This window comes from Acomys minous, assembly GCF_964271855.1.
Source record: "Acomys minous genome assembly, chromosome: 10".
Lineage (NCBI taxonomy): Eukaryota > Metazoa > Chordata > Mammalia > Rodentia > Muridae > Acomys > Acomys minous.
The window spans coordinates 34,294,957-34,320,326 of record NC_140491.1 but is presented as its reverse complement, the minus strand read 5'-3'; the positions used below and the strand labels follow the sequence as shown (position 1 = coordinate 34,320,326).

The 25,370-nt window shown below is 46.6% G+C and overlaps 1 protein-coding gene across 4 annotated transcripts in view; it reads left to right on the top strand.

The window, feature by feature from the left end:
- The first annotated feature begins 9,973 nt into the window (after window positions 1–9,973).
- Window positions 9,974–25,370, top strand: part of NSD2 (nuclear receptor binding SET domain protein 2) — a 79,357-nt gene continuing 63,960 nt past the window's right edge. Inside the window, exons 1-2 of one of the 4 annotated variants that reach the window (XM_084797786.1) lie at window positions 9,974–10,131; window positions 10,922–10,991. Coding sequence is in view for 2 of the 4 variants with exons in the window: in XM_084797785.1 (XP_084653911.1) it covers window positions 10,116–10,131; window positions 10,927–10,991 (81 nt within the window). In the remaining 2 variants the exon portion in view is untranslated. The remainder of the gene's footprint in view (window positions 10,132–10,921; window positions 10,992–25,370) is intronic. The other 3 variants (XM_084797785.1, XM_084797788.1, XM_084797787.1) reach the window with 3 other exon arrangements.

Below are 25,370 nucleotides of genomic sequence, written 5' to 3'. Positions count from 1 at the left end.
ATGCTCCAAACCTGGGCCTGTGGTACCCAAAAACTGTTAAGGAGACCCCATCCCTCAGAAGAGAAAGTAGTAGGGATAAAGAACAATCCTCATCCATCCATGGTGATGCGTGAGCCAGAGCATATGATTGGTTAGCACTCGCAAGAACTTGTGGGGCAGGGGAGCTTGCCACGGGGGAACCAGCCTGGATCAAGAGTGATGTTGAGGGGTGTTCAAACCCTGAAACTCTTGTTTTGAGGCCGGCAGGATTAGGACCATTCTCTCCCTGTTCTGTGCCTGCATGTCGCAGTACACATAGCTTTATGGTCCCCACTTTTACCATCCTTGAGGTGGTCATGTAGCCTGGTGGCCAGGTTATAGGTTAAACTTCATCTCTCCTTGTAAGATCATGTCCAGCAAGCACCTGTAATTCCTTTCATGCAAATGAAGCATTCCTAGCACCTTGGCCTTGGCCAATGATGTATACTGTCTTTGCTCCTCTAAATTAAATGAGCTGCACACTGAAGCCTGCCTCGTGGGAAGTATGTTTCTTTTTTTCTTTTTGGTTTTTCGAGGCAAGCTTTTTCTGTGTAACAGCTATGGCTGTCCTGGAACTCGTTCTGTAGACCAGGCTGGCCTCAAACTCACAAAGATCCACCTGCCTCTGCCTCCCAAATGCTGGGATTAAAGGCAACGCCACCACCACCCAGCGGGAAGTCTGTTGAGTGCTTACTGCCTCCTGAGGTCTCTGTTGGGGGTGTAAAGATTGTCCTTGAACTATTCAAATGCTGATTTGAATACAGAGAGCTCTCAGTACAGACCTGACTTTGGTATTGTTAAGCATCACCTGTCTCAGTGTTTTGTAAACATTGTTTTCCATCACCTTCTGATTGGTTGAATAAAGAGCTGGCCGGCCAATAGCAAAGGCAGGAAAGAGAGTCAGGAATTCCAGCAGAGATGGAACTCTGGGTGGAAAAAAGAGGTGTGAGAGATTCGTTTGTGATGTGCTATGGGGAGGAAATTGGAAGTATGAAAGAAAAAGAGGTAAAGAGCCATGTGGCAGAACATAGACTAAACACAGGTTATAAGAATTCGTTGGGGGAAAAAAAGAATTCGTTGGAGGCGGGGGCGGGAGGGGGTACTGGAGAACGGCTCAGAGGTTAAGAGCACTTGGCAGTTCTTCCAAAGCTCCTGAGTTTGATTCTCAGCAACCACATGGTGTTGCATAATCATGAGATCTGGTGCCCTGTTCTGGCCTGCTGGCTCACATGCAGGCAGAATACTGTATAAGTAATACACGAATAAATCTTTAAAAACAATTACTTGGGAACAACAGTAAGCGAAGGCCTAAAGCTAGTATAAATAAATAAAAGTCTCCATGTTATTATCCAGAGCTGGGGCGGGCATAGAAAGACCATAGGGTTAATGACCTCCATATTCCCTGCTGTTCCCACCTCTCACTTCCTCCCCTCAGGATCGGCCAGCCATGGCTGAGGACCAACTGTGCTGGGTCAGAGGGAGAAATGGGGCCCCAACAGCAAGAAGTGACCTTCTGTAGTAGGGACACTGATCCTGAGCTGCACACGGCCTGCCCAGATGCCACTGATATAGGGACGGACCCTTCCTGTTCTTCAGTTGGACGTCCTGGTGTGGCCCCCGGCACGAGGCATCTGTTTTGACTTTGAAGGACACTTGCTCCCTACTCCCACCCCGGCTCTACCCTGCACCAAGTGCCAGATATGAAGAAACAGACCCACACTGCCATTGGCATTGCTCTCGGCTGGTCAGGCCAGGTAGGTGAGAGAGAGAGGAGACAGGAAGGAAGGAAAACCAAGACAGACGTTAGCAGTCTGACAGTGCAGTGTAGGGTGCTATTTTTCACTAATGGAAATAGCCTTACTCGGTCTCCTAATTATCAAAAGAGTTTGTGCCCAGCATAGCCTTTCAAGTTTATATAAAATAAGCGTAAGGAATAGTTTGGATCTTCCTCCAGCTAGCTACAGCCAAGAGAAAAGCAGCGTGTCCCCTTGCCCCGTGTCTCATGCAGCAGTCAATGCTCTTAACCACTGAACCATCTCTCTGGCCCTTGTTTTTTTTTTTTTTTTTTTTTTTTTTGGTTTTTCGAGACAGGGTTTCTCTGTGTAGCCTTGGCTGTCCTGGACTCACTTTGTAGACCAGGCTAGCCTCGAACTCACAGCGATCCACCTGCCTCTGCCTCCCGAGTGCTGGGATTAAAGGCATGCGCCACCACGCCCGGCTGCTTGTTTTGTGTTTATATTTGATCCTATGTAGTGTTCAGGCTGGCTTGGATGTGGAGATCGTCTGGCATCCGAAGTGCTGGCATTACTGGAGTAGGTCACCAAAGCTAGAACAGGAGAGACTCTTTTTTCTTTCTTTCTTTTTTGGAGGGCTCCCTTTCCTCCTCTTCCCTATACCTCCCCAAAGCCATAATCTTCCAGTGTTTACCTTGGTGGATAAACAGAGCAGTATGTCCCAGAAGCACAGAAAGAAAGGGACGTAGGGAGGGGTATGGCGAGGGAGGGTTTAGAGTTCCCATTGGAGGATTCTGCTGGGGCTTGGGGCTGCCATCCCTATAAATGGTGTGGACCGGGCAGAGGTGGTTTTGCCTTCTGGCATTTTTGATGGGAAATGAGAGGAGAGCCACAGTGGAACAGAGGGTGCGTGGATCTCAGGTGGCGGAGGCGGTCCTTGAATTCGTTATGTAAATGAGGCTGGTCTTTCTGATCTTCCTGGCCCAGCCTCCCAGGTGCTGGGATTTGGGGCATGCATCACCCACATGTTGCACAGAACTCTCAGTTGTTCTAGGACCTCCACATGCACAAGATGCCACTCATGTATGTGCATGTGCACAGTGTGTAGGAGCACACACACACACACATCTCTCTCTCACACACAGACCACACACACATCTCTCTCTCACACACACACCACACACACACACTACATAAAATAAGTAAGTAAAAAAAATTAAAAAAAAAAAAAAAGCAAGCAAGCAAATAAAAGTAGCCAGGCTTGGCAATACACCTTTTTTTGTTTGTTTGGTTGTTGGTTTGCTTTGATTTGGTTTTGGTTTTTCGAGACAAGGTTTCTCTGCGTAGGTCCTGGCTGCCCCGGACTCCGCTTTGTAGACCAGGCTGGCCTGGAACTCATGAAGATTCTCCTGCCTCTGTGCCTCCCGAGTGCTGGCATTAGAGGCGTGCGCTACCACCACCTGGCTCCAAACATTAAAAAAAAAATTATTATTGTTACTAGAACTAATATATGAGTTCGGCAAAGTCACAAGACTCAAAGTCAACACACAAACATCAAATCACATTCTTTTAAACTGACAACAAACATGTAGAAAGTGAAACTAAAAACATCATTTATAGTCCAAATCCCTGAGTCTTAATTTTTTCCTTTTGTTTCTTCTTTGAGCACACTACTAATATTTTATTTTTATTTATTTTATTTTTTAAAATATTTTTATTTAATTTTAATTTATGTGCATTGGTGTGAGGGTGTCAGATCTTGGACTTACAGACAGTGTGAGCTGCCATGAGCACACTACTAATAAATCACAACCAACCTCCCTGAACGACCAACAACCACCCTCAGGGCTCTTGCATTTATATGCTTTCTGAAAAGTTGCCAGAATTCCAAATGTCACACAATCGCAAAACCACACCTCTGCTAGAGCATGAGGCAACTGATAGTGATTTGATGCAGACAGTGTGAACCAGCCCCATATTGGCCACACCTGGGACCAAAATGAAAGCACATTCCCACCACTACACTCCATCTACTTTTTTTTCTAAGAATTTATTTTTTTAATTTTATGTATGAGTGCTCTATCAACGTGTATCTGCATGCCAGAAGAGGGCATCAGATTACAGTATGGATGGTTGTGAGCCACTATGTGGTTGCTGGGAATTGAACTCAGGACGTCTGGAAGAACAAACAGTGCTCTTACCTGCTGAGTCTACTTGCTTATAGAAACTGGGACCACCAGCCTAGGGATGGTACGACCCACAGTCAGCTGAGCCCTACCCCCCATCAATCACTAATTAAGAAAATACCTTATAGCTGCATGGTGGGGGCTGCTGAGACAGGCTTTTTCTGTGTAGCTCTGTCTGTGTGTGTGTGTGTGTGTGTGTGTGTGTATGTGTGGGTTTTTTTTTTTTTGTTGTTGTTTTTTGGTTTTTCGAGACAGGGTCTCTCTGTGTAGCCTTGGCTGTCCTGGACTCACTTTGTAGACCAGGCTGGCCTCGAACTCACAATGATCCACCTGCCTCTGCCTCCTGAGTGCTGGGATTAAAGGCGTGCGCCACCATCCCTGGCTAGCCAAGGCTTTGTAATGAGACCCTGTCATAAAAACCAAACCTAGGGCCAGTGAGATAGCTTAATGGGTAACCTGAGTTCAGTCCCTGGGACTTAAGTGGTGTAAGGAACAAACTGATTCCCTACACTTGTCCTCTGACCTCACATTTGCAATAGTGTGTGTGTGTGTGTGTGTGTGTGTGTGGTGTGTGTGTGTGTGTGGTGTGTGTGCACCACACAGACATAGATGCACACACTGAATAAAGTGTAATAAAATATAAAAAACAAGAATCAAACCAACCGGGGGCTGGAGAGATGGCTCAGTGGTTAAGAGCACTGTCTGTTCTTCCAAAGGACCCGGGTTCAATTCCCAGCTCCCACATGGCAGCTCACAACTGTCTGTAATTCCAGTTCCAAAGGATCTGACACCCTTGCCCCCACACCAATGCACATAAAATAAAAATAAATAAATAAATAAAAAAGAATCAAACCAACCAACCAAAAACAACACAAGACTCTTCCCTGGATGGGAGTGGGGGGGGGCAGGGAACTTGAGGGTGGTGCAACAAGAGATGTAGGCTGGGTGATTTGAGTAACTACCCATAGGCTAGCAATCTCAACTCAGTTTCTGGACTCAAACATCCAAAGCCTCTCACTAGTCTGGAAAGAGTGGCTCACAGCACAAGCTCATGGCTTAGGAGGGGTTTAATCATCTTTCTGCTCATATGGATTTTAACTCCCTGCCCTTTCTTAGTCCGAAGAAGAGAGAGCGGGCAGCACTGGCTACGTGTCTTGCGGCACTTTGATCCTTGAGCCTGTGGCTGTTGGGGCTCTGCTCCCTTCCCCCTGAACTAACCCAACTCTGCAAATATCAAACAGTGGGTGGGCCCATGGACACCCAAACCAGGCTTAATGTGAAAGAACTGTTCTCTACTACTTCCTCAAGGGCTGGAGGGCATGGCCAGGCAATGAGCAGTAGAGCAGACCGTGGCAGTGGAGCCAGATGGAAGCCCACTGGTGGGACCATTGTAGGACTTTGATCAACTTATTATGGCCAGAGCTGCTCTCTTAAGGTTCCCACTTACACTAAGTTGTTCCTGCAGCCTGGGGGGCATCCTCATGTCTCATAGGCCTTTCCCCATCATCTCTTAACAAAAAGGGAGTTTGCTGCTCTGCCTGTTCCTGCCCTACCCTGTCCAGGGCCCAGCTTAGGTTCCAATGCTTGGGAAAAGTGAGCACATGTTGTTTGTCTAGGATGGCACCAATCAGACCCTCCTTCCCTCTAGTAAGGAGAGCAGACAGGCAAGAGTTAGAGCTTGCAGGGACATGGCCCTGTCATCCCTTCCTCTGGGCCCCAGAGAAATAAATACTGATTATTTCTATAACTTTACAGAGTCCCAACATCCTGAAAGTTTGAATAATGTAATTGTGTAACCTCAAAGGTATTTTCAAGTCCCAACCAGGATACCTGTCAATTGTTACCTCACCTGGAAATAAGGCCCTGGCAGATGTAGGCTACTGTCTTCGTAGGAAAAGAAATCAGAAACAGGGATAAACAGACGAGGAAAAGGCTATGTGAAAACACAAGCAGAGACTGGAGCGATGCTCACGGGAGCTGGAGGTTGCAGGTAACCGTCAGATGGTTGGGAAGAGGCCCTAGCCAGGTCTGGGGCTTTAGCACCCACAGCTATAAACCAGTAACTTTCAGTTTTTCTGTGTCTGAGAAACCAATAGTGGGGAAACCAGCTGCCCAAACCCAAAGATAATACTTCTATCTGAGGATGCACATCTAGCGCTGGGATCCAGCTACGTCTAAGGGTACCAAGGAAGACCCTGGGGGCAGCTTATCTGTAATTTCAACACTGGTGATGTATATGTGTATGTAAGAGAGTTGGAGGCCAGCCTAGGCTACATAGGGAGACTGAGTCTCCAAACAAAACAAAACATGAAAAAGAAAGGAGGCACTGGGTGTGATGGCATAGCACTCGAGGAGGCAGAAGCAGGCAGATCTCTGTGAGTTTGAGGCCAGCCTGGTCTACAAAGGGAGTCCAGGACAGCCATGGCTATTCACACATAGAAACCCTGTCTCTAAAAACCAAAACCAACCAACCAACCCAACCAACCAACCACCACCACCACCAACAACAAAAAACAACAAAAACAAAACAAAACAAAAAAAAAAAAGAAAGAAAGAAAGAAAAAAGAAAAAGAAAGGAGTCTGATGATACGGCTCAGAGGTTAAAGCACTTGCTGTTCTTGCACAGGACTGGAGTTTGGTTTTCAGCACCCACACACATGATGTTTCTTAACCATCTGTAACTCTATTTTTACACAACTTCTTCTGCCTTCTGCAGGCACCAGGCTCACATATGTTGCAATTACATGTATGCAGGCAAAACATTCATATGCATAATGTTAAAAAAAATAAAGAGGGCTGGAGAGATGGCTCAGTGGTTAAGATTGTGTACAGTTCCTACAGAGGCTCTGATGAGTTGGGTGATCACCTTAGGAAGCATCCTTGGTGAAAGATGGGTGGTCTGCAGTTATTCTGGGCTGTGGTTTTTATCTAGGAGTGACTACTGGATCCCAGTGACAGATACCTCAGACCTCTCAGCAAGGACTTGAGTGTGAGAAGGGGGTTCTTAGCCAGATTTCTGTCTTGTGTACTTCACTTCTGTCTGAGGGGACCCTAGGTATCTCGAAAAGTCTTGTAGAGCTGCCCAGGAATCCAAGAGCATTCCCAGGGAGTTCCAGCGGCTTTTGCCTGGGTCTCCACCCTCCACCCTTGGCCTGGGGAGTCACCCTCCAGTCTAGAAAGCAGAGTGATCGATTCTGGGGAGGTTGGGGTTAGGCGGTCCTTCCGTGGTCCTGCCAGGGCTATGGCCTTCCCCCACTTCTTTTTTTGGGGACAGGGGCCACCTGGGGCATGGGAGGAGGGGCAGCCTGAGCTGCATTTCCACTTGGAAGCCCTCTTTATTTGGCCTGGGACAGAGAAAGGCTGGGGTCAGAGTGCACACATCTCCATGGAAACAGCAATGAGCCTGGCCACTAGGGGACCCTAGGCCTAGTAGGGGGTCTCTCAGGGCTCTTTTTTTTTTTTTAAACTAAGAGGCCTGGGCCTTATCTTTGGTAGAAGTGCTTTTACAAAGTGCCAGCCATGAGGCCTGGAGGAGCGGGCAGATAAGTGGATTCAGTCAGGGACATATGGAGCAAGAGCAGAATAGACCAAGCCTTTTAGGACTGCAGGCTCCAGGTAGGAACATACTGAGTGGGACAGCACAATGTAGACATTTTAAAGAAGGGACACGGCTCGGAGACCGAAGAAGGGTTAGCTGTGCTGTGCTGCTCCTGTGTCCTGCTCCACTCAGGGCCCACCTGGGATCTGAGACCCACACCGGCTTGCCACAGACCTCCTCCCGCCAAGACTATCTTTTCTGATAGTCTCAGGACTCCTAGGCTGCCGGTGCTTCTAAACAGGTGACCCATAGAATGAAAATACTGACTTGGATCCTCTGGGAGCCTGGTATGGGAAGTATGCAAGCCTTGGTGGAGTTTTTTTTCCCTCAGGATTCTACCTGGGGAATCCTATGTAGGCCCTTTTTCTGCCTGAGAATATGATGACATGTGTATGTAAATGGCCAGGGGGAAGCTGGCCAGACTTACTGAAGGGGGCTTGCGAGGGCTCAAGCTGAACAGGAAAAGAACAGCCTCAGTAACATTCGAGATAATTCGAGATACGCTTGCATGTTTTGAATATATATGTACTCTAAATGCAGAGTTTTGTTTTGTGGGTTTTTTCCCCCCCAAGACAGGGTTTCTCTGTGTAAGCCTTGGCTGTCCTGGACTTGCTTTGTAGACCAGGCTGGCCTCGAACTCACAGCGATCCGCCTGGGACTAAAGGCGTGGGCCATCACGCCCGGCCAGGTTCAGGTTTTTGTTTGCTTTGTTTTTTGGAAAAATATTCCCACTGCTAAATCTGACATCAAGTAAGCCACATGGTATCCCACATGTGCTGCAGGGATCTGAAAGGGGCTGGGCAAGTAAAGCCGTGGGTCTGGGGGGAGGGGTGATGGGCAGAAGGAGACTCACTCATCACTGCTAGAGGAGTCTGGACTGTGTTCCAAGAGCACGTGGTCAGTGGTAAGCACTGGCTAAGCGTCTCAATCTAACACACATCCTGCCTGACTCACCAGAGTGTGGATGAAAGGTGACGCGGAAGGCCTTGTGGAGAGCCAGTGTGCCTTTGGCTAGCTCCTGCTACTATGAAGCAGAAATAGTCTGTCTGTTCCAGCTAGTCCCTGCAGTCCTGCCCCCAGGCCTTTCCTGTAGTTAGTCTCAGGGCTCCGGCTCTTGCTTAGTTTTCATGGATAATGCTGGGATGTGGGGATGTGAGGGGTTTGTTTTCTCACCCCTTTCAATCCAAGGCATTAGAGTAGGAACATTCCTGAGGATTAGGGGAGCCTTGTAGGTTGTGGAAATAGCAAGTAAGTGTCTTCAGGGATACTGCAAAGGGATGGGACTGAGTCCTGGGCCACAACCCACAGCAGCACCCGGAGTTGGAGTCTGGAAACCAGCCAAACCTGACAGGATGTGGAGGCTGGCGGAGAGATGACAGTGGGGAGCAGTGGACTATAAGAGTAATCAGAAAGGGAGCCAGTCCCACGCTCTCGCTCTGATGCGGCTGGGAGTGGTCCTCAGGAGGCTGAGCGCATTCTGCAGCTGGCTTGATCCCAGCCTCCCGAGAGGTTGGAGTCTTAACTTGAAAAGAGCTAGTCAGACATCCCAGGACCACCGCCCTTCTTAGCGTTTCTAATCACACTTCCCCGGCTCCGCGCCACGCGCACGCGCTGCGCGCAAAACACGCAGGCTACCCCGACCGGCCGGGGCTGCGTTCTGATCCGCCGCCTTAGCAATGGATTTCTGGAGACTGCTTCCCGACGTCTTCCCAGGACGCCGAGATGTTCTTCTTTGACAAGTGATTCTCCCGGGTTGCTGACAGCCCGGCCGGCCGGGCGTCTATAGACGAGGCCAGGCCCTGACCTCAGGACCCGGAGCGCCTCGCGAACACGCTCAGGGACGCGCGCCCCGCCCGCGGACGACTCTGAGCCTCCGTGTCCAGCTGTCCACGCTGGGAGGCGGGCAGGTTCCGGCGCGCCACGAGCTGCTCCCGCCAGCCGCTGGCGCTCGAGGCCCGGACGCTGGGCGGGGCCGCGGCCTCCCGCGCTCCCCATCTGCCCGAGAGGCCGTGTACCCGCGTCCGCGCCCACGCCGGGCTCCGGGGCCGCGCGCGGCGATTGGGCGGCTGGCGTGACGTCACCGCGCCGTGGCTCGCCGTGGTTGCGGAGCTGGCCGCCGCCCGCGCGCCGCTCGAGGAGCCGGAGCGGGAGGCGAGCGGAGCGGGAGCGCGCTCGGCTCTCCAACACCCGCGCTCAGGACCGCTGCCTACCCCGCGCGCCCCGCCGCCCGCCGCCCGCCGTCCGCTGCTCTCCGCGCGCGACCCCGGCGCGGATTTGAAAAGCCCGGTCCGCGGGCGCCCAGAGGCGGCAGCCAATCAGCGGAGCGCACTTTTCCCGCGGCTTCTGGGGGCGGCGGCGGCCCCGGCGGCGGCGGCGGCGGGCGGGAGGCGCGGGGGCGGGGTCGGCGCCGCGCGCGGAGAGTCTCGGCCTGGCCGCGCTGCGCCCGCCGCTGCCGCTGCCGCTGCCGCCGCCGCCGCCGTCGCCGCCGCCGCCCCCTCCCGCCGCCCTGCCCTCCGCGGCCTTGCGCCTGCCGCCGCCGCTGCCACCGCCGGACAGCCGCTGCCGGACAGCCGCCGGAGGATGCGACGCAGCGCAGGTCACTGGGGCCGCCGGCCAACCGCCGCGGGAACTAACCGCTGGCCAGGGAAGGGAGGTCGGGCCGGGAGGCCGGGCGGTCGAGGCCCGAAGATTGAGGGGGCGGCTTGAGGGCCGGGGGAGGCGGGGGGGCGGCGCGGGCAGGACAGTGGAGGACGCGGGGCCTGAGGCGAGGGTGGAGGATCGGGAGGCTGGGAGGACGCGGCCTGGAGCGCCGGTCGGACGCGCACGGCAGGCGACGGCTAACGGGGCGGCGGGCGCGCGGCCATGTTGGGCCCGCTGGCCGGGGCTGCACCTGTGCCGGGCCGGCGAGCGGCCGCCTTTGTTCCCGCGGCGCCGGGCGGGCCGAGCGGGCCTTTGTGCGGCGCGGGGCGCGGGGCCGGGTGGCGCGGTGGGAGGGGCGGCCGGGTGGACCGAGAGGCACTTTTTGTGTGCGGAAGCGTCCGGCATTGACACTCGGGGCGCCGGCCGTTGGTCAGCGCGGCGACGCGGCCGCCGGCCCTTGCGGGGCCTCGCAGGTGGAGGCGAGGTTGGCTGGACCCGCGGACCCGCCCGTGGCTGTGGCCGCGCCTCACGGGGCGCGCTCCCTCGCTCGGGATGCAGCTCGCAGCCTAGAAGGCGCAGGGCGCAGGGCGCGGCGAGCCGGACCGAGATGACCAAGCGGCTGGTGACTGCCTTGGTTTTTAAATCTCGGCATTTAAAAGATGTTTGGTTTGAGTTTCGGTGAGAAGAAAATGGACGAGGTTATTGCGTTGGACCCGTTGCAACACTGAGCTTTTCTCCCTTCTCAGCTCAGGACGAGGTTTGACATTGACGACGAAACGGTATGAAATCGGACGTTCTGACAGGAATCATTTCCAGGTAGATAATTGGGGGGCGTGATGTTATAACGGACCCTGTAAAGAGACTAGTTTGATACTGAACGAATTCAGAATTAGGTTAGAGAAGTTCCTAAGTACTGGCTGTCTAATTACAGAGTTGGAAGGCCTTGACTTTTAAAGGAATTAAATTCGAAGACTACGCATGGATTTTATTAGTTCTGTTTTATGTATTTGAAATAAGATCATCACCATAGAAAATGAGTTAGGAAACCTCTCACTTAGGAAGCTGAGACTTTTTAACTCGCACATTTCCCAGGTTTTAAGTTCTGATTACATACTTAAGTCAATACATGTACATACATAAAACACACTCACAAATAAAAAGCACGGAGAGAGCTAGTCCTGTAAAAGTAGCTCTTTCTGTTTGTTCTCTTATTCCCCACTACCCAGAGTTCAAATCATAACTGCCGGCTAGAGATGAAGGGGGTTCACGCCTTATGCACTCGATTACTTTGAGTCATTTCCTTTTCTTTCCTTCCATTTTCTTCTCTGCCCAGCAGCCTTCATTTTTGGCTTGATGGCTTATAGTGTGTGGACTTAAGATTTGTTTGTGAATTTGTGTAAGCTTTTGTGAATAACTCCTACATACTCAGAACAAAAATCCTCCCCTTTTGGTCTCTGATTCTGAGAGTCAACATTCCTTTTTTTTTTTTTTTTAAACAGCTCATGGAAGCCCTTTTAAAAAATACTTTTTATATTCTATTTTTATCTTATGTGCATTGATGTTTTGCCTGCATGTATGTCTCTGTGAGGGTGTCAGATGCTGGAGTTAGAGACAGTTGTAAGCTGCTATGTGCATGCTGGGAGTTGGACCCAGGTCTTCTGGAAGAGCAGACAGTGCTCTTAACTGCTGAGCCATCTCTCCAGCCCAACATCCATTTTTAATAGTATTTAGACAATTTACCTCATGAATTTCAAAAACTAATGTCTGCGAACACACATGTGATATGTTCATTGTAATGTTATAAACTCATAACTTGGGATGTGTGGAGGCACACCTTTGAGTGAGACTGCTAGGTTATTTTTGTGTAGCCAGGGCTGTTAAGCCACTGCCTACAGAAATGTGAGGAACCAAAAGAAGACTTAAGTCAGAACTGCAGAGTGAGTCAGGCATTAGAGACCCTGTGGGTTACTTAAGGGAGGAGTCCAGCCTTTCATCTATTCAAAAGACCTTTCCAAGAAGTACTCAGGCTTTAAGAAGGTTTGCTCACATGGCGGAATGTGAACTAATTAGTTACTTCCTTTTTTTTTTTCTTTCAATAACAGTTTTGACAATTCAGTGTAAAATGTGCATGTAGGTGGAATTAGACGTAGATGCTCTGGTGAAAAGATAGGAAACACTAGTTAAATGTGCCCCATATGAGCACATTTGAATCTCCTTACCAAGTAATTGCACATGTAAAAAGTTGTGCTAAAATGAGCTGAAGAATATAATTTGAATTTATTATTATTTTTACTTTTTTTTTTTTTTGAGACAGGCTTTCTCTGTGTAGTTCTGGCTGTCCTGGACTCACTTTGTAGACCAGGCGGGCCTCCAACTCACAGAGATCTGCCTGCCTCTGCCTCCTAAGTACTAGGATTAAAAGTGTGCGCTACCATGCCTGGCCCATTATTCTTTTTAATCCAGCAAATAAGTATGAATTGAGAAACATTTTTTTTGAGACAGGGTCTTGGTAAGTCACTATGGCTGGCCTAGAACTTGCTACATAGACTAGGATGGCCTTGAACTTTGAACAGTCGTGATAGTACTGAAATTACAAGCATGAAAGGCTATGGCCGGGTATTGTGTGTATCTGTTGAAAACGGAGCCCTGAACCTTGAAAATTACACAAGCACTTAACCACTGGGCAGTATCTTGAGTTCTGAAGACGTCTTTATGTTTAAATATTCCAATATTGTGTTTTATTTCCTGGTGAATTGCTTAAGACTATAGAATACACACAACTCAACTTTAGGTAAGTATCATGGTCTCCTGTCTGCACTCTCCTTTGTCTTTGTTCAGAACAGAGTGTCTCTCTTCCCAAGGTTGCAGTGATGTGTCTTCACTCTGGGCTTCTGTGCAGGTTGTTGGGCATAGGCCTCTCATTGTTGTGCATAGCACAGCATAGAGCCTTCTCGTGGCATCCTCACCTTTTGAATATATTATTAGAAGTGGTAGGTAGTCTTTAGTTTGGGCACAGTGGTTTCTGATTTCACTTTTCACATCAGAAATTCAGTTATAGTCTATTAAGTGGGCAGATGGCTTAGGGCAAGCAACCCATTTAATGTTAGCACATGACCTGTTTGCCTCTCTTTAAGTTTTGTTGGAGTAGAAAAGCTCCAGAAAGCTGAATATAGAACAGAGAGTTGAGCTGAGGTCCCCCTACAAGTACTTCTTAGCTTGAGTTTGATCCTGGAAGCTGAGTCCTGTGGTTCCTACCCGTTTTGGATGGTCCTTGTAGATACGACTTGCCTTCCTGCAGCTTCCTTTATCTTTGTCTGATCTCTCCTAGCTAAATAGTAAACAAGCAAACAAATGTGTGTTTTAGCTATAGGACCAGCTTGCTATTTTTGTTCATCATGCTAAATGGAGATTAGCTCTTGAAACATTGCAGGAATGTAAGTGCAACAATTAACAAGGAGCAAGTGCTTCTGCTGTTTCTAGTTGATTTCTCTATCACTGAATGAGGCAAACAGAATATAAAGTATATAAAATATAAAAGATTGGGTTCATATTTACAAACTATCAATACAGTTAGTTTCTCTGTAAATGGTTATTTATAGTGAACATTGTGGGGAAAAAAGAGATTTACTGTTAGTCCCAGGAGATCTAACACCCTCTTGGTCTCCTCTGGCACCAAACATATGTGATACACATACATACATAGAGGCAAAAGACTCATCCATATAAGTAAATAAATCTTAAATTTTTTATTGGTGTTTTGTCTACATGCATGTCTGTGTGAGGGTGTCAGATCCCCAGGAGCTGGAGTTAGAAGTTGTGAGCTGTCATGTGGGTGCTGAGAATTGAACCCAGTGCTCTTAACCGCTGAGCCATCTCACTAACCCTTATTTTTTTCTTACAATTTATTCTTATTTTATGTGCATTGGTTTTTACCCCACATGTGTCTGTGTGAGGATGTCAGCTCATGGAGATACAGTAGCTGTCATGTGGGTGCTGGGGATGGAACCCTGGTCCTCTGGAAGATCCTTTAGTGCTCTTAACTGCTGTGCCAACTCTCCAGCCCATCCTTAATTTTTTAAAATTAAGATTTATTTTAGTAAAAAAAAGATTTATTTTAGTGTGTGTGTATGCTGTTTTTGTTTGCCTGTGCCCAACAAGGCAACAAGAGGGTGTCTCTGATCTTCTGGAGCTGGGGTTAAAGCTGATTCTGATCCCCCCAACATGGGTTTTGGGAACCAAACTTGGGTCCACTTGAAGAGCAGCAGGTACTTGTTTGTTTGTTTTTATTTTTTGTTTCAGCTTCTTTTAATTTTTTTTTAGAAGACAATTTCTTTCTCTGAGGTGTAATAGCCCTGGCTGTTCTGGACTTGCTTGCAGACAAGGCTTGCCTTGAATTCACAGATATTCCCCTGCCTGTCTCTCAAGTGCTGGAATTAAAGGTGTGCTCTTAACCACTGTGCTATTTCTCCAGTCCCTCATCTTTTACTTAAAAGCACGCACGCACGCACACACACGTAGAGGTCAGCAGACAATTTTCAGGAATTCTTCCACTGAGTTCTAGGGTTTGAACTTGGCATCAGGCGTGCACTTCATCTGCTTAGCCATGTTGTCAGCTCTGTCCCATCTCTTTTCCATGCTTCACCTTGGGCCTTTACTCCCTCCTCCTCATGCGTGCTCTGCTGTTGTGTGTGCATGGGCTCACTTTTCCTTCAACTATGCCCTAAACCATAGTCACACTGTGCCTCAGACCGCTGGGGAGTTTGTTTTGTTTGGAGTTTTTTCCAAGAGTCTCTGTGACTTGATTTTTATCCTCTCAGGTTTTTACTCAAACTTCTTAGGCATTGCCTCTGACGACTAGTTTAAAATACTTCCTTGATGCTGGGTGTGGTGGCTCATTCCTTTAATCCCAGCACTCAGGAGGCAAAGTTAGGAGGATCCTCTTGAGTTTAAGACCAGCCTGGCTTGCCTACATAGTGAAACCCTGTCTTGAAAAACAAACATACTTGTCTGACATTTCCTTCAGTCTTAGCATTTTTTCCATAACACTGTGTATTTTATTTGTTTGTCCTTCCTGTCTCCTTTGAGGTTTCTCTGTAGGTAGAGACTTGGTCTCTTAGCTTTTTTTGTTTTTGTTTTTTGTTTTTTATTTATTTATTTTTTTTTGGTTTTTTTTTTTTGAGACAGGGTTTCTCTGTGTAGCCTTGGCTGTCCTGGACTCTCTTTGTAGACCAGGCTGGCCTTGAACTCGCAGGGATCCGCCTGCCTCTGCCTCCCGAGTGCTGGGATTAAAGGCGGGCGCTGTTTCTCTGTGTAGCCCTGGCTGTCCTGGACTCACTTTGTAGACCAGGCTGGCCTCGAACTCACATCAATCCATCTGCCTCTGCCTCCCGAGTGCTGGGATTAAAGGCATGAGCCACCACGCCCAGCTGGTCTCTTAGCTTTTATTCTCAGTAACTAAAATAGTGTCTGAAGACTGGCAGATATGCACTGGCTGTTTAAATGAACTGTCATTCAGTCCTCATATGATGCTTTAAAAGTGATGTGGATGAAGGGGGTTTATGAGCACATTTGAGGAGAAAGAGGAGAGCCAAGGACTGGTGGCAGAAGTCAGTGGAGAGCCTGCAGACCAGGACTAGAGTAGAGTACTAGGTAAGAGGTGCAAGAGTAGGAGCTGATGTCTATGTTTTTTAAAGTTATGTTACTTATTTGAATGTGTGCATATACATGCCCATGCCAAGATTCATATGCCACTACGCTGTGGTATGCATGTGGAGGTTAGAGACAGTTAGCTGTTGCTCACCATCTACTTCGTGGGCTACAGAAATCAGACTTCTCCATTTTTACCTTGCTGTACACCAGTGAATGAGAGGGAAGAAGGGCCTGGTTTGTGACCTACCTTTGTTCTTTCTGAAAGGAGGCTTTGATCTCTTTGTTTTGGAAAGTACCCTAGATCTGTCCTGGTGTTCCATTGTACTCAGAAGCGTCTCTAGGCCTGGAGGATTCCCTACCTCCCTGCACTGCCCTCTAGTCATGCCTTTGTTGTCCCAAGTTTACACTGTCATGCTGCCCATCTCTCTTGAGATAAGCTTCACTTATTTCTTGAGCTTCCCTGTTTTTAAAAAATTTTTATTTTTATTGGTGGTTGTTGTTAGATTTTATGAGTATGGGTGTTTTGTCTGTATGTTTCTACATGTGTGTGCTTAGTGCCTGAAGAGTTCAGAAGAGGGTATTGCATCTTTGGGACTGGGGTTACATTGTGAGCCACCATGTTGGTGCTGGAAACTGAACCCAGATCTCCCTCAGATGCTGAGCCATCTCTCCAGCCCCTCACCCCCATGGAAAGCCTGCTTTTACTGGTGCTGCATATCTGGAACCAAAGGCCAGATGTACCAGGCATACTTGTGTTAGACTTGCCATGGTGCTGTGTTAGGCCTCTAGCACATTGCTCAGGGTTTCATATCATCCTCTTTAGGTAGTTTTTCTTTCCTTTCTAAAGAAAAGATTTATTTATTTATTATTATGTAAACAGTGCTCTGCCTGCATGTACACCTGCAGGCCAGAAGAGGGCACCAGATCACTTTTCAGATGGTTGGGAGCCACCGTGAGGTTGTTGGGAATTGAACTCAGGACCTTTGGAAGAGCAGACAGCGCTCTTAACCTCTGAGTCACCTCTCCAGTTCCTAGATAGTTTTTTAAGGGGAGGATCCTGACTGGTATCTTGGTACCTTTAGTACCTGGATGTAGAAGGGACTCAGTTAACAAATGCGATTTTGGATATTTTCTTTTATTTTTTTGATATTTTCTAATATTTTCCTGTGTTTTTTTTTTTTTAAACTGGATTGTGTGGGTTTAGATTTTGTTTTTCTTTTCTTTCTTTCTTTTTTTCCCGAGACAGGATTTCTCTGTGTAACAGTCCTGGCTGTCCTGGCCTCACTTTGTAGACTAGGCTGGCCTCAAATTCATAGCGATCCACTTGCCTCTGCCTTCTGAGTGCTGGGATTAAAGACATGTACCACCACGCCCAGCAGATTCTGTTTTTCAATTAGAAATACATCTGCATTGCTTCCTTTTAAAGATTAGACATTAATGTTATCTGTGTAGAGTTTTGCTCTATGCAGCTTTAAAAAACAGTCTCTCTCTCTCTCTCTCTCTCTCTCTCTCTGTCTCTCTCTCTCTCTCTCTCTCTCTCTCTCTCTCTCTCTGTGTGTGTGTGTGTGTGTGTGTGTGTGTGTGTGTGTGTGAGAGAGAGAGAGAGAGAGAGAGAGAGAGAGAGAGAGAGAGACATGTGGTTTGCATATAAGTGTACAACTTTCAGGAGTCAGTTAATGCTCCTACCACATGGATCTTGGCTCCTCTGAGACATAGCTTTAGAGTTGCAATTTTTTTTTCTTTTTCTGTTTGAAACAGTTTATCTGTGTAGTCCTGGCTGTCTTGGAGCTCTCTCTGTAGACCAGACTGGCCTTGAACTCAGGAATCCACCTGACTGTCTCAGTGCAGCACAACCTCCTCCTTGCCCTGTGTCTTTTTTTTTTGTTTGTTTGTTTGTTTTTCAAGATAGGGTTTTTCTGTGTAGCCTTGGCTGTCCTAGACTCACTTTGTAGACCAGGCTGGTCTCGAACTCACAGCGATCCGCCTGTCTCTGCCTCCCGAGTGCTGGGATTAAAGGCGTGTGCCACCATGCCCGGCTTGCCCTGTGTCTTTTAAAACATTGAAATTTTAACATTTTACTTTAGTATTTTATGTTTGTGAGTATATTGTTTGCATGTATATAGATACATCATGTGTGTCTGGTACCCAAGGATGCCAGAAGAGGACATTGGATACTTGGGATGGAGTTTAACCTAGTTATGAGTACCATGTGGATGCTGGAATAAAATCCAGGTCCTTTGCTAGGCCTCTTGAACATTGAGCCAACTCTCCAGCCCCTGCAAGTCTTTCATTTTAACAAAATATTACAGCAGGAAATCCCAGAGATACTAGTTAAGAACCTTGCTCAACGTTACTATGCTTTATGTGATAAAGACTGGGCTTTTGAAAGACTTGGGAAATTATTCTGCTGCTCAGGAAAAGTTTTTGGTTTTTTGGGACAGGGTTTCTCTGTATAGCCATGGCTGTCCTTGGCTCACTTTATAGACCAGGTTGGCCTCAAACTCACAGAGATCTGCCGGCCTCTGTCTCCCGAGTGCTGGGATTGAAGGTGTGCACCACTATCACCTGGCGCAGGAAAAGGTTTTAGTTAACTATATGTAAATGTAGAAGGGGTAAATGCCATTGCAGTTCTGTACTTATGCCTAATGTTTCCTTTCTTATTTTATTTTATTTTTTTGAGACAGGGTTTCTCTGTGTAGCCTTGACTGTCCTGGACTCACTTTGTAGACCAGGCTGGCCTCGAACTCACAGCAATCCGCCTGCCTCTGCCTCCCGAGTGCTGGGATTAAAGGCGTGCGCCACCACGCCCGGCCTCCTTTCTTATTTTATTGTACTTATTTATTCATTTTTAGTTTTTTTTTCCTGAGACAGAGTTTCTCTGTGTAGCCTTGGCTGTCCTGGACTCACTTTGTAGACCAGGCTGGCCTCGAACTCACAGCGATCCGCCCGCCTCTGCCTCCCGAGTGCTGGGATTAAAGGCGTGCGCCACCATGCCCGGCTTCATTTTTTAGTTTTTAAGACAGTCTTGCTGTGTAATGTAGCCTTGGATAGTTTTGAACTTGGTATGTATAACAGGCTGACTTTCAGCTTATGGCGATTGGTTGATTTTTTTCTGTCTCAAATTCTCAGGTGCTGGATAGAATGTAGGCATGTACCACTACCGCCATACTGCTGCTGCTGCGGCAGCTACTTGTTGTTGTTGTTGTTGTTGTTGTTGTTGTTGTTGTTGTTGTTGTTGTTGTTGTTCTTCTTCTTCTTCTTCTTCTTCTTCTTCTTCTTCTTCTTCTTCTTCATGCATGCACATACATGTACTGCTTGTATATGAGAGCAGGTATTCATGTGCCATGGGGTGCATGTAGAGATGAGTTCTCTCCTCTCTCCTTTGTTGTTTGTGTTGTGTTGCATACCTCAGCCTCACTGGCCCTGGAGCTTCCAGGTAGCTGTCTTGTCTCATGCCTGTAAGAGTGCTAGGATTATAGATTTGAGCCACTGTATATAGCTTTAAAAACAAAACGTAGTCTCACTCTGTAACCCTTGGCTACTCTGCAACTCACTATGTAGACTAGCCTCACACTCAAAGTAGGCACCACCAAAATCTCTCCCCTGTATACCGCCTTTTGTGCTTTCAAAAATGGAACTCTGTTTATTAGATTAATTTGGCATATGCTTTTACTTACTGGACTATTTCCCTAGCTTGCCTGCCTGGTGCATGCATGCCTACGTCCTTCCTCCTTCCCTCCCTCCCTTTTTCCCTCCCTCCCTCCTTCCCTCCCTCCCTTTATTCCCAAGAGAGGGTCTCATGTAGTTAAAGCTTTGAACTTGCTCTGTAGTGGAGGAAAACTCTGAATTTCACATCCCTGGGCTAGAGAGCTGGCTCATTAGGTAAAAATATTTGCGGTAAAAGTATGATGACCGGGGTTGATCCTCTAGTCTCTACAATGCTGTGGGATAGTCTTGGAGGGGGGGGGAACCAGTTCCAAACTTGGTGAAATATCCATGTTTAACAGCTGATAAAACTACTGAAGAGAGATGTGGAGGGGAACCACTGAAAACAGAGGAATGTCTCTAACTGTGCCACAGGAACTTAAGACTAACTTCCTGTTTTCTTCCACAGGGAAAGAGGAGAGGACTGTAGATGAGGGGAGGTTGGAATTAAAGTGACAATGTGTAGGATTTCTTTGCATCTGTGTTTGGTTAACAGAAGACATGGCTAAGTACTATTTATCACATTTGAGGAAATTAGACAATAGAGTACTAAGTGCTGAGGATGTAGCTCAGGAATAGAGCTTTACAGGCCTTGGGTTCAGTCTCTAGCCTCATCATTCCAAACAAAAAGAACTGGGAACAATGTCTAAGTTTGTTACTAAGAAAAAACAGTTATAAAAAGCTCTCTGAAGCTGAGAGTGGTGGTGTTCACCTTAAATCCCAGCACTTGGGAGGCAGAGGCAGGTGGATCACTGTGAGTTCGAGGCCCGCCTGGTCTACAAGGTGAGTCCAGGACAGCCAAGGCTACACAGAGAAACCCTGTCTTGAAAAACAAAAACAAACAAACAAACAAATCTCTGATAGAATTGTTATAAGCAGTACAAGAATTTCTGTTTCTTAAGCACATTTAAACATTAAGAACATTTACTAACAGTGGTTTGCAATCTGGGATGTATTCTACACTCTTAACCGGAGAGTGTGTAAGTGTGAGGTTAGAGCAGAACTGGCTTAGTGGTGATAGATAGTATGTGGGTTCTGCCTGATCACTATGTAGCCCTGGCTATTCTGGAACTTGATACGTAGACCAGGTGGCCTTGAACTCCTAGACACCCTCCTGTTTTTGCCTCCTGAGTGCTGGGATTACAGGTACATACCACCATGCTGGGTGGAAGAGTATAAGTAACCAGCGTACAGTTACCATATCTTTTTTTAAAAAAATATTTATTTATTATTCATTGTATATGAGTGTTTTATCTGCAGAATAGGGCATCATATCACACTATAGATGGTTGTGAGCCACCATGTGGTTGCTGGGCATTGAACTCAGGACCTCCGGAAGAGCAGGCGGTGCTCTAAACCACTGAGCCATCTTTCCAGCCCCAGTTACCATATCTTTTCAGGTTAGACACTTTCAGTTTTTTCTGCTTTGTGTGTCTAATATGTTTGAGCATCTTGTCCTTTGAAATTTGATGTGGCTGTGTGATTTGCATTGGTTAGTGAAAAGTGGCACATTGTGGGCTGGAGAGATAGTTTAGCTATTGAAAGAGCACTGGCTGCTCTTCCAGAGGACCTAGGTTCAATCTCTAGCATCCACAAGTTCACAAATGTCTATAACTCTATTCCTAGAGGAGCTGATGTCCTCTGCTGGCCTCCGTGGGCTTTGAATGAGTGTGGTGCACAAACATGCAGGCAGAACATCTACACACATAAAAATAAGTGAAAAAAGTAGTATATGTTTTATATATGTGTATAATTACATTTATATTTATTTGAATGTATGTCGTTGATTGTGTGGAAATACAGAATGTAATTTTTAGGTTTGAGTTCTTTTCTTTTGACCTTGTGGGTTCTGGGGATTGAACTCAGATCATAAGACTTGTGGGAAACATCTTTACCTTGTCAGCCCAGCATATCACTTCTAAGTGAAAATTGGTTTGTTTCTTGTTTTTTAAAATTTTTTTGTTTTAACATTTCTTTGATCACAGCAGGCAAATCAGTCTTGTGTGAGTATATGTCTGTGTGCTTGTGGTATGTGTACTTGTGTGAGTGTACATGTGTGGATAACAGGTTGACATTGGCTGCCTTTCTTGATCACTCTTTACTTTCATTGAAAACTTTTTGTTTGTTTTTCGAGACAGGGTCTCTCTGTGTAGCCTTGGCTGTCCTGGACTCGCTTTGTAGACCCAGCTGGCCTTGAACTCACAGGGATCTGCCTGCCTCTGCTTCCCCAGTGTTGGGATTAAAGATGTGCATCACCAGGCCCAGCTTTGAAAACATTTTTAAAGGATTTATTATTATTATTATTATTACTGTTGTTGTTGTTGTTGTTGTTGTTATTATTATTATTATTATTATTATTTTGTTTTTTTGAGACAGGGTTTCTCTGTGTAGTCTTGACTGTCCTGGACTCGCTTTGTAGACGAGGCTGGCTTCAAACTCACAGCAATCTGCCTGCCTCTGCCTCCCAAGTGCTGGAATTAAAGCTGTGCGCCACCACCGCCCGGCAAGATTTATTATTTATTTGTGGTGGCGCATGCCTTTAATCCCAGCACTCAGGAGGCAGAGGCAGGTGGGTTGCTGTGAGTTCGAGGCCAGCCTGGTCTACAAAGAGAGTCTAGGACAGCCAAGGCTACACAGAGAAACCCTGTCTAGAAAAACAACAACAACAAAAGATTTATTATTTACATATTATTTATAGTGTTCTGCCTATATGTGTGCCTCTATGCCAGAAGAGGGCACCAGATCTGATTGTAAATGGTTGTGTTTGCTGCAAATTGAACTGAGGACTTTTTGGAAGAACCAGCAGTGCTCTTAACCTCTGAGCCATATCTCCAGCTCTGAATTGAAAACATTTTTAATATTCACTTATTCTCTGTGTATGGGTGCTTGCTGACATGTTTGTGCACCACACTCAGGCAGTGCATTGGATCTCTTGGAGCTGGAATTAACAGGGAGTTATGAGCCACCATGTGGGTTTTGGGAACCAATCCTGGCTCCTCTGCAGGAACAAAGTGTTCTTAAACCACTGAAGCATCTCTCCAGTGTTTCTGCCTTTTTTTTTTTTTTTTAATTTTTTTTGGGAGACAGGGTCTCTTGGTAGCCTTGGTTGTCCTGAAACTTACTGTGTAGACTAGGCTGCTTTCCAGCTCACAGAAATTTGCCTGTCTCTGCCTCCCAAGGCCTGTACAACTACACTATTCCTTTGCCTGCACCATATTTTCTGAGGGTTTCTTAGTGTTTTGGCTAGGCTGGCTGGCTGCTGATCTCCAAGAGATCCCATTCCCAGTGTTGGGGGTCTGATTTTAGGTCTTCATGTTTGCAAAGCAAGCACAATAGCAACTGAACTCTGTCACCTGCCTGTTTGACCCCCTAGAACCAGTTAAGCAGTTGTGAGCTGCCATGTGAGTGGCATGAAGTACTTGTCATTTCTCCATCACCACAGTTTTCTTTCCTTTATTTCTTTCTCTGGTTTGTGTTTTTGAGACAGGGTTTCTCTGTGTGGCCTTGGCTGTCCTTGAACCGCTTTGTAGACCAGGCTGGCCTCAAACTCACAGAGATCCACCTGCCTCTGCCTCCCCAAGTGCTGGGATTACAGGCATGCACCACCACATCTGGCTCAGTTTTATTTTCTTAAGATTTATTTATTTTTATATGTGTGTACAGAGTACTCATGTATTTATTGGGAGTGTACGTACACTTTGATGTGCTGGTACACACACCTATTAATACTTACGGAAACCAAAAGAGGGCTTCAAAATTCTCTCATCACACTCTGCTTGCTGTGAGGTAGGGTCTCTTCTCAAACCCCAGGCTCATGATTAAACTAGGCTAGAACACAACAAGCTCTAGCAACCCTCCTATCTCTACCCACCCCAGCACCTGGGCAGCTGCTCTGCAATCCTCAGTGATCCTTGAACTAGTTCTGCACATCTGCCCTTATTCTGGTATTCCCTTTGATTATTAGTTCTCCAGTAGAGCAATGATGAGCACAGGATAGAGCAAATTGGACTTGTGAGGTCCATCCTAGTATTCATGTAATTCTTATTATCAAGAATACAAATTCTGGGGCTGGAGAGATGGCTCAGTGGTTAAGAGCACTGACTGCTCTTCCAGAGGTCCTGAGTTCAATTCCCAGCAACCACATGGTGGCTCACAACCATCTATAATGTGATCTGATCATACTGTATTCATAATAAAGAAATCTTTAAAAAAAAATACAAATTCTGGACACATCATTCTGAAAATTCTACATCATGTGATTAAAATAGAAAGCTTGACTATATTTAGATTCAGATCATAACTGAAAAGCAAAAGGAAATTTATAGTCAAATCAGTCAAAATGTTTAGACATTGTTTCTATTTTATTTTATTTTTTGGTTTTTCGAGACAAGGTTTCTCTGTGTAACTTTGGCTGTCCTGGACTATCTTTAGACCAGACTGGCCTTAAACTCACAGTGATCTGCCTGCTGCTGTCTCCCTGAGTGCTGGGAGTAAAGACGTGGGACAGTGCACCCGGCTTCTATTTTGTCTTTTACTTTATCAAACTAAAAGATATACACTAAAGACCAGTTACTATGAAATTGGTGTAACTGTGTGTTTTCTTGCTCTGAATAATGACACAGAGATCTTTATATTTATTATAAGCTTTAGGCACTATAATTGGGCAGATAACGCAGCTATTCTAACTTGACAATACCTTGCCTATATCCCACCTGTCATCTTTGTTTTGTCCTGTCACTTGCTTCATTTGTGTCCCTATGGCAACTCCCCTTTCTTGTCTCCACCTGATACCCTCTCACTGGGCTCCAAAGTCATGCCTTCCTCTCCTGCCCAGCTATTGGCCATTCAGCTCTTTTTTTAACGAATGAGAAGGTGATGGAGAACTGTGCTACAAAATGAGTCAGGAGATATTTCATGATAATGACAATACCAAAAGTCCATCCCGTAATCCGTTCTCTGCTGGGCACAGAAATCAGCATTTGAATAATACTGAGACAGTCCTTACACAATGCACAAAGACATCATTTCAACAGTTAGCACAGGCCTCTGATTTGCCTACTATCAAGATAGCATCTTTGTTTTCAGCTGTTCTTTCTGGCATTTACCTGTCCTTTGTTTAAACAACTTGTTTATGTTGGCCAATTTAAAAACTTTGATGTACTTAAGGTGTAGGGGGCTGGGAGGCTGGGGGAAGTGAGTGGCTCAAGCCTTTAATCCCAGTACCCAGGAAGCGGAGGCAGGCTGATCTCTGTGAGTTTGAGGTCAGCCTGATCTACAGAGCAAGTTACAGAACAGCCAGGGCTACACAGAGAAACCCTGTCTTGAAAAACAACCACCACTTGGAGCTGGAGAGGTGGCTCCATGGTTAAGAGCATCGTCTGCTCTTCCAGAGGTCCTGAGTTCAATTCCCAGCAATCACATGGTGGCTCATAACCATCTATCATGAGATCTGGCTCCCTCTTCTGGTGTGCAGGTATACATGCAGGCAGAACACTGCATATGTAATAAATAAATAAATCTTTAAAAAAAAAGAAAAAGAAAAACCACCACCAATAATAACAGAAAAACAACAACAACCAAACGAAAATTACCAAGAAAAAAAAAAAAAAAAAAGAAGCTTATATCCATGGTCTCAGGTTTTACAGGTGGCTCCCTTTCTTTTCTTTTTCTTTTTCATTTTTCTTTCTTTCTTTTTTTGTTTTGTTTTGTTTTTTTGTTTTCTGAGACAGGGTTTCAGTGTGTAGCCTTGGCTGTCCTGGCCTCATTTTGTAGACCAGGCTGGACTTGAACTCAGAGTAATCCACCTACTTCTGTCTCCTGAGTGCTGGGATTAAAGGTGTG